A 10179-nucleotide genomic window follows, 5' to 3' on the forward strand; every position below is an offset into this window, starting at 1 on the left:
AAAAAGTCTATTTTTCAAATATTGAATGTTTTTGAATTATATGGAAAAGCATCTGGTGCCAAAATTAATGCACAAAAATCTGAAGTTATGTGTATTGGAACAGGGCAATTGTTATCAGATGATAAACAACTTATCAGTATTACAGAAACAAATGTCATGAAAATTCTTGGAGTTTATTTTGGTAAAAACCTTTTAGAATGTGAAAATTTTAATTGGAGAAGCAAAGTTCAAAATATCAAACAAGTTCTTAATCTGTGGAGACAAAGATTGTTGACAATACATGGAAGAGTTAGTGTAATAAATACATTACTTATGTCTAAACTATGGTATTCATTGTCTGTAATTTGTATTCCATTTTGGGCTAGAAATACAATTCAGAAGGAATGTATTAATTTTTTTTATGGAATTATGGTACACACTTAGTGTCATATAAGACAATTGTCGGAGAAAAAGAAAATGGTGGTTTAAAAATGGATGATATCTATTTGAAAATGCTTTCTTTTCGATTAAAATTTTTAGCAAAATATTTTTGCACAAGAAAAGAGCTTGTATGGAAATACTAGGGCTGGGACGATACTGTACTGAGCCGATTCGGTACATATCACGATACATGAGATGCGATACGATACATATCACGATACATTGCAATTAAATGAAAACATGAATAAAAGTTTAAAATTTATTCAACCTGCCGATGTATTACCGCATGTCCAAAGTTATTTTGTTATATTCATAATGAGCGTTGCACAATTTACAAATTACTTTAGTCTCGTGTACACTAGTTTTTCATAAACAAGTACTCCAAAAGATTTCCACACTCCATATTTAGCTTCCTAACAGTTTTGACAACTTTACGAGGTTTTCCGCCATCTTTGTACTTTCATATTAGGCGCCCGGACTAAAAATAGCCGATACATGAAGCTCGGATATTTTTGAAAAATAAAAAAAGTTCGGTAAGGTATCGTTGTATTAATGGTAAATGTATCGATCCAAATATCGTCAAAATAAATACCGCGATGCACCGGTGCATCGGTGGATCGTCCCATCCCTAAGAAATACACTTTTAGTTATTTTATATCAAGAATTTGTGACTTGAGAGGAGGGGTGGAAATGTTTCTTCTACAGTTGAACAAAAAAGATTTACAATGTTTACCTTGTTTTTATAAAGAAATGTTTAGTGCTTGGTATGCTGTGAAGGACAATATTGAATACAATGAACGTTTCAATTATGTGTTTGTAATAGGGTGCATTTTATGATAATTACATTCATGCATATTATTCATATTTCATCTTCAACATCATCATCATCATCCTATATTCCATATTTTACATGTACATATTTAGAAACAGACTACTATCCCTGTAACTCCCTGTCTTTTATGCATCTATCAAGTAATCATTACTTAATTACCTTTTCTAGTGGTTTCTAATATTTTATAGCCTTAAGTCATTTCACCTGTATGGTCACTTACATACATGTGGACAAGATCAGGTGGTTTACTTAGCCAATAGTATGTTTTTATGATTTTTTCCCGCTTTAACTGAGTAGCCTTTGTGACAGACCAAGGCTAGGATTCTTAAGAGTAAGACCTAATTTCTTCAAGAAACGATTTCACTTATTTATTTATTTCATCAACATATTTGAAGCAGTCATTTATAGTAAGTGTTCTATTTTTTGGTATTCTTGAACTTTAATAAATAATTCAATAGATGATAATGATATTTTCTATTAATTGGTACATTTGGCTAATTCTACTTGTTTGAGGTTATAATACCTTATTTATGACTATGTATTTTATAAATTATCCCAGTAATTCATAGTTCTGATATCTAAGCTATAGTATCTCATTTCTAATATATGTGAAAGGTTAGTAATTGTTACCATATTTAATACTTGTAGTTAAAGAGTACCATTCTCAGAGTAATCAGGATTGTGCATGAAACCTTGTTCCATAAACAGGTGATCGTTGCAAAGTTATATTTTTATATTTATTTTATGTATCTTGATAAAATGTAATCTACAAAGGAGTTACATTGAAAGTATATGTTTTTATTTAATTAAATATTGATATTGATAAAGATGTAGAGCATATTTCTATATTTTTGTAAATTGTGTTCAAGGGCAGTAACTCTTCTTGACACTGAAATTATGATCAGAGTTATCCTTCTTTACAAATAGTTTGATTAGTGAACTCTGAGCATTAATGTATTTCATGAATATGTATTTGAATATGATTGTATATTTTTATGCTGATATCTATGAATTATATTACAGGGTTTAAATCCTTTATCCGAATAAATGAAGAACCCTTAAAGTGGATTTGTTTGTTTCTTTGGGACAACCCACTATCACATTTGGCGCCCACGTTGCATTCGGATACCAAGGAGATAGGGACCACACATGAAGCTGACTGATGTCTACAGATTCTTATGGTGGAAAGCCGAGGTCTATACAGATTGAACACTGGACTCATGTTTTGTGACTCTTGAATCCTGACCTGTTCCAGATTCCAGACTCCGGATCGAGCCATTCAACACCTTGAGATAACAGACAGCAGACAGTGCAGCCTTTTTGATCATGTGAGTGACTAGAACATTAAGAAAGTGATTCTTGCTTTGATGACTGTTTAACTGTCTGTCTGGGTGTCTGTAGTAACTTTTCATTTAATTATTGACATTGCATTGAGCATTGATTGATCTCTTAGACTAGATCTATTTGATTATTATCAAATATAGACTTTTGGTATTTCATGTTTCTATGTAGATAGTATTTATTTTCAATATTTAAATTCTGCCAATCATCATCAGTTTTAAAATCATCATTCATTTTTCATTGCCATAAATACTTGCAATTTATTTTGTTATGTAGAGTTATTGCCCTTTATACAGAGCAATTCATTATTCATTTTTGAAATTTTATTTTGAAATCAATTTGTGATTTAATTTTTTGAATTAGCCTTAATGTAGCAATCTAAAAGTAAGACATTTTTCAATAATTTGATAAATTTTTATATTTTTTTCATTGACAATTTATTTTTGACATTTAATTTTTTTTTTCTGCCTCTGACTGCATTCATTTTTGACAATTGCATTTTGAATTGCATATCCATTTTGCATTTGAGTCCTACATAAATTTTTTCTTTGGTTTAAACCTGATAAATTATTTTTTAAACATTTTGATAATTACGTCAACATTTTTCATTTACACACTCACCCATTCATTCTCCCTTTCATCCACTCATGTTATGCATGTAAAGCACATGCATCAAGGGCAGATAATCTTCAAATGAATACTATATGACTATTAACATTTACTTGAATCATTCATTTGAGTGAACTGTGAACACTATGCAGTGATTTTCAAGGAGACGCTGAAATTCAAGTGATATAACTGTGAAATTTAGTGAAAAACCACAATATTTGTGATTTGCATATAAATATTGTGAATTGTGTACCAACTGAAAATTCAGCATGGGAGACAAAATTTCTGAGGAGGAAGGAAAGAAAATCATTGAAGCATTTGAAGCTTTGAAATTAAAACCAAAATGCGATACACCAGACGATCTCAAGAAATGGCTGGAGGAGAAGTCGCAACTTGGAGCAACAGCGAAAATAAAAACTGAACAAACAGATGAGACAACCAAACAGTATATGAACTTTCCTAGGATTTCAACATTTTCTGGATCGCCGAGAGGAGAAACAAGTTACGAACTATGGCGCTACGAAATCCAATGTTTACTCAACGAGAAAGTATATAGACATGATCAGATTCTACAAGCTATCCGCAGATCAGTGAAAGGAGAAGCAGCCAACATCCTCATGAGACTCGGACCAGGAGCAACAATAGATAGCATCATTCAGAAAATGAACTCCATCTACGATACTATTGACAGTTGTCAAAGAATACTTGGACAATTCTATAGTGCACAACAAGAGGAAAATGAAAGTGTTTCTGACTGGGGATGTAGACTAGAACAGATCATAAATAAAGCTGTGATGCATGGTGAAGTTCGACATTCTCAAGTTGACAATATGTTACGTCATGCATTCTGGGATGGACTTAGATCTGACTTGAAGGATATATCTGGATACATCCATGATAAAATTCTGTCATTTGATGAACTTAGATCAGAACTAAGAGCAATTGAACAGGACCATGAGAGAAGAAAAGTAAACAAAGGAAAGAAAACTGGACCAACCGTTATGAGTGTAACTCACGAAGAAAATGAAGCTTCCGGTATGGATGACATCAAAGGGATGCTACTCAAATTAACAGCTGATGTGCAACAACTGAAAGATGATCGTTTACAGCAACCTCAGCCTCCATATCATAGAAACTTCTTCCCTAGAAACAATGGAGCACGCTTTCAGCATCCAGTTGTAGCTCGTCCACAAGTACCCATACATCAACAACAGTTTGGACAACAACAACAAAGTTCATTCAGAGGTCAACAAGGAAATTACTTCCAAGCAAGACAACAAAGACCTGGACAAAGTTCAATGGGACCTAATGGACTACCTATATGTTACAGATGTGGACAGGAAGGTCACGTGCAGTATGGATGTCGAGTGAGAACAGACCATGTCAGCAGACCGTTAAACTACAGAGGACTAGCATCGAGAGGCAGACGCTAGGCCACGGTCAACCAATACAGAGCCTCACTGAATTACAACAACAAATACCAGGACTGATGGGAGAACAGAATATTATATACGTTAACATCAATGGTGTAGATACCGCAGCTTTACTTGACACTGGAGCTACAGTGTGTACCATCAACACTGACTTTTACAATTCTTACCTACATGATGTTCCACTTCATTCGTTGGACGATATTATTAAAATCAAATGTGCAGACGGAGAGAACATGCCATACTTAGGATATATCAAAGTAACTGTCAGCACTGAAGATATTAGCTCACCAAATACGAATGACTGTCTTATGTTAGTTGTACCGACAACTGATTACAGTAAGAAAGTTCCAGCTATAATTGGTACAAACTTTATTAAGAATATAATGAACTGTGTAAAACAACAAAATGGCGAAAGATTTCTGCAAAATACCCAAATGAAAACACCATGGTACTTAGCATTTAGATGTGTCGCTCTACGAGAGAAAGAACTTAACCGCAATAGAAACATTCTAGGCATTGTTAAATCAGCAGAGACTTGTAGTATAATCATACCACCAAACAAGGAAGTGACAATATCTGGATTCATAGATAGACAGATACCATACCAACCTGTTTGTGCAGTACTTCAGAAAACTAGTGGATCTGTTATACCAGATGACCTTGACATTTCTCCATCTTTAGTGTCGTACAAATACAAAGACAACTATGAAGTAGAAGTCAACATCAGCAACATCACTACAAGAACTGTCAAGATACCGCCTAAAGCGTTGTTGTGTGAGCTACATCCTGTACTTATTGAAGATGTTCAACCACAAACTACCTCTACAGATTCAGAAAATCAAGATGTAATGAATTTAGTGAAAATTTCATCAACCAATCTGACACAAAATCAACAGCAATATGGATACAGAATATTGGAACAAAACAAAGACATTTTCTCGACTAGTGATACAGACATTGGTCACAGTAACAGAGTACAACACAAGATAAACATGAATGATGAAGTTCCTTTCAAGCAAAGACACAGGAGAATTCCGCCATCAATGTTCCAAGAAGTTCGAGACCATCTACAGCAATTATTAACAGCAGGAATCATAAGAAGATCAGAATCACCATGGACTAGTAACGTCGTACTGTGTAGAAAGAAAAACGGTGATCTGCGCATGTGTGTTGATTATAGACAGTTAAACGCAAGAACAATTAAAGATGCATATGCACTTCCTAGAATAGAAGAAATATTAGACTCTCTTGGTGGAAACTCATACTTTTCTGTCCTCGATATGAAGAGCGGATATCATCAAGTTGAATTGTTTGAAGATCATAAACAGAGAACAGCATTCACAGTAGGACCTTTGGGATTTTTCGAGTATAATCGCATGCCATTTGGTTTAGCTAACGCCCCCGCAACGTATCAACGACTCATGGAAAACTGTCTAGGAGATCTAAATCTGAACATTTGTTTCATCTACCTTGATGATCTTATAGTATTTTCAAAAACTTTTGAAGAACACGTTAAAAGACTGCAAAGCATATTCCAATGTATCAGAGAGAACAATTTAAAACTTTCACCTAAAAAATGTCAATTTTTCATGGATAAAGTGAAATACGTAGGTCACGTAGTTTCTAAAAATGGAATCGAACCAGATCCAGACAAGATTGAAAAAGTTGTGAATTGGCCTAGACCAACCAAACCAGATGAAGTAAGACAGTTTGTTGGATTCGTTGGTTATTATCGACGTTTCATCAAAGACTTCACAAAGATTGCGAAACCATTAAATCAGTTGATGCCACCCACTTCACAGAAGAGCCGAAAGAATTCCAAAGCACCGCCATCTTGGGAATGGGGAGGAGATCAAGAGAAATCATTTCAACAACTCAAAAGACATTTATCATCACCACCAATATTAGGATTTCCAAATTACAATGAACCATTTGAACTTCATACAGACGCCTCTTTGTTATGACTTGGCGCAGTTCTCTATCAGCTACAAGACAACACAAAGAGAGTAATAGCTTATGCAAGTCGAGGTTTAAGCAAATCTGAAAAACGCTACCCTGTACATAAACTGGAATTTCTAGCCTTAAAATGGAGCATTTGTGAAAAATTCAAAGACTATCTCTACGGACAAACCTTTAAAGTTTATACAGACAATAATCCTCTAACTTATGTCCTCTCAACAGCCCATCTTGATGCAACAAGTCAACGATGGATAGCAAATTTAGCATCATTTAACTTTGATATTATTTATCGACCAGGAAAATCTAACAATGATGCAGATAGCTTAAGCCGTTTACCTGGACTGACAAACCAAAACCATGAGAAAACTTGCAACATCTCAAAAGAAGCAATCCAATCCATTTGCAATGCCATTAATGTGTCACCTTACGCAGAATGTCTTGCCATAGATTGTGAATCTATAAAAGAAGATTTGATTCAGCCAGAAATTGATGAAGAAATAGACATCACTACCGCCCAATACAATGATCCAATTTTGAAATTTTGGTTTCCATACATTAGGAGTAAAGTCAAACCATTCAGAAAAGAGATGCCAACATCTCCAGAGCATATGACAATCTACAGAAATTTTGAGAAGCTGAAAATCATCAATGAAATCATATACAGAGAAACTCTTGTCCAGAAAAAGAAGAAGTATCAACTACTATTACCATCATCGTACATACCAACAATTCTGAAATCACTACATGATGATATGGGTCACCCTGGGAGAGATAAAACAACATCACTAATACAAGACCGATTCTTCTGGCATAGAATGACAGTTGACATAGAGGAATACATTAAAAAATGTCAAAGATGTATATTGAGAAAATCACCTGAAAACCACAGAGCACCTCTTGTAAACATCGAAACTTGTCAACCTTTGGAACTTTTGTGCTTAGATTTTCTTACCATAGAAACATCTAAAGGAGGTTACGAAAATGTACTTGTCATCACCGACCATTTTACCAGATATGCACAAGCCATTCCAACAAGAAATCAAACCGCAAAAACAACAGCTGATGTTTTATTTAATAACTTCATCATCCATTATGGAATACCAAAGAAAATCCACACCGACCAAGGAGCAAATTTTGAAAGTAACCTTATCAAAGAACTATGTGAAATTACTGGTGTGATGAAATCAAGAACTACACCTTACCACCCAATGGGAAATGGACTCTGTGAAAGATTCAATCGAACTTTAATCAAGATGTTAGGAACTCTACACCCAGAACAGAAGAAAGACTGGAAGAAACATATTGGTCCGATAGTCCACTGTTATAACTGTATGAAACAATCTTCAACAGGACAGACCCCATTCTATCTTATGTTCGGCAGAGAACCCCGACTACCTATTGACTTAGCTTTTAAAACAAATCCATATGAAGATAAACAGACAATGACTCATTACATAGAGAAACTTAAAGAGAGACTTGAAACATCCTACAATTTGGCACAACAGAATGTAAAACAATCTCAGGAAAAGCAGAAAGATTTTTATGATAGAAAAGTAAGAGGGGCAACACTCAAAGCAGGAGATAGAATTCTCGTCAAAATAGTGTCTTTCACTGGAAAACACAAAATTGCCGATAAATGGGAGAGTGAACCGTACCTAGTACTTTCACAACCAAATCCTGATATTCCTGTTTATAGAGTTCAGCGAGAAGACAAATCAGGAAAAGTGCGAACTTTGCATAGGAATTTATTACTTCCTTTGAATTTCATACCACCAGAAAGAATCGACATATTACCAAAGCCAGTACCAAGAAAGAGGAAATTGAAAAACAAATCAGGAGAGCCAACTCCAACTGAGCCTGTTAAATCAGACACAGACAGTGATGAAGACATGGACTTCCCACATGACGTCATACATGTTCCTCACACTGCTGCTGAGAAGATCTTGGGAGAAGATGTTGGTGATTTGGATGCAGGTGATATTGTGGAACCTGTCCATGAACCACATATTGCAGAAGAGGACTTCTTACATGATGCAGATGCAGACGCAGATGCTGAAGAAGATGAAGAACAACAGCCGGCTGATCGAGACGCTATCCAGCATTTGGATACTAATGATGAGGATGAGGATGCAGAATCCCAGGAACTGGAAGATTCACCAGAACCTCAAGTTCGTAGATCTTCAAGAGTTAGAAGAAAACCAACATGGATGAACACAGGCCAATTTCTTGTAAATCAACATGTAGTAGAAACAAGTTGGAGAGACAAAGCTGAATTCCTTCTCAAAGTAACTAAAGAACCAGCTTTGAAAGACCATCGTGATAAACTTTTGGATGGACTTTTAAAAGTTATTGTGAAATAGACTTTTATACTCTTTTAAACCAGCAAAATGATGGGACATCATTTTCAAGCAGGGGGGAGAGTGTAATAGGGTGCATTTTATGATAATTACATTCATGCATATTATTCATATTTCATCTTCAACATCATCATCATCATCCTATATTCCATATTTTACATGTACATATTTAGAAACAGACTACTATCCCTGTAACTCCCTGTCTTTTATGCATCTATCAAGTAATCATTACTTAATTACCTTTTCTAGTGGTTTCTAATATTTTATAGCCTTAAGTCATTTCACCTGTATGGTCACTTACATACATGTGGACAAGATCAGGTGGTTTACTTAGCCAATAGTATGTTTTTATGATTTTTTCCCGCTTTAACTGAGTAGCCTTTGTGACAGACCAAGGCTAGGATTCTTAAGAGTAAGACCTAATTTCTTCAAGAAACGATTTCACTTATTTATTTATTTCATCAACATATTTGAAGCAGTCATTTATAGTAAGTGTTCTATTTTTTGGTATTCTTGAACTTTAATAAATAATTTAATAGATGATAATGATATTTTCTATTAATTGGTACATTTGGCTAATTCTACTTGTTTGAGGTTATAATACCTTATTTATGACTATGTATTTTATAAATTATCCCAGTAATTCATAGTTCTGATATCTAAGCTATAGTATCTCATTTCTAATATATGTGAAAGGTTAGTAATTGTTACCATATTTAATACTTGTAGTTAAAGAGTACCATTCTCAGAGTAATCAGGATTGTGCATGAAACCTTGTTCCATAAACAGGTGATCGTTGCAAAGTTATATTTTTATATTTATTTTATGTATCTTGATAAAATGTAATCTACAAAGGAGTTACATTGAAAGTATATGTTTTTATTTAATTAAATATTGATATTGATAAAGATGTAGAGCATATTTCTATATTTTTGTAAATTGTGTTCAAGGGCAGTAACTCTTCTTGACACTGAAATTATGATCAGAGTTATCCTTCTTTACAAATAGTTTGATTAGTGAACTCTGAGCATTAATGTATTTCATGAATATGTATTTGAATATGATTGTATATTTTTATGCTGATATCTATGAATTATATTACAGGGTTTAAATCCTTTATCCGAATAAATGAAGAACCCTTAAAGTGGATTTGTTTGTTTCTTTGGGACAACCCACTATCACATGTTTAATTACTGTTTGTTTTTTAATCCAAAAATTGTCAATCAAA

General features: G+C 34.1%; 1 protein-coding gene across 1 annotated transcript; it reads left to right on the forward strand.

Moving 5' to 3' along the window:
* Positions 1 to 3056: 3056 nt before the first annotated feature.
* Positions 3057 to 4692, forward strand: LOC128160540 (uncharacterized). Its single transcript, XM_052823878.1, has 2 exons — positions 3057 to 4447; positions 4533 to 4692. Exons 1-2 carry the CDS (start codon positions 3472 to 3474, stop codon positions 4571 to 4573), a joined length of 1017 nt encoding a protein of 338 aa, XP_052679838.1. The 5' UTR covers positions 3057 to 3471; the 3' UTR covers positions 4574 to 4692.
* The last annotated feature ends 5487 nt before the right edge of the window (positions 4693 to 10179 follow it).

The sequence above is a fragment of the Crassostrea angulata genome, chromosome 8 (assembly GCF_025612915.1).
Source record: "Crassostrea angulata isolate pt1a10 chromosome 8, ASM2561291v2, whole genome shotgun sequence".
NCBI lineage: Eukaryota > Metazoa > Mollusca > Bivalvia > Ostreida > Ostreidae > Magallana > Magallana angulata.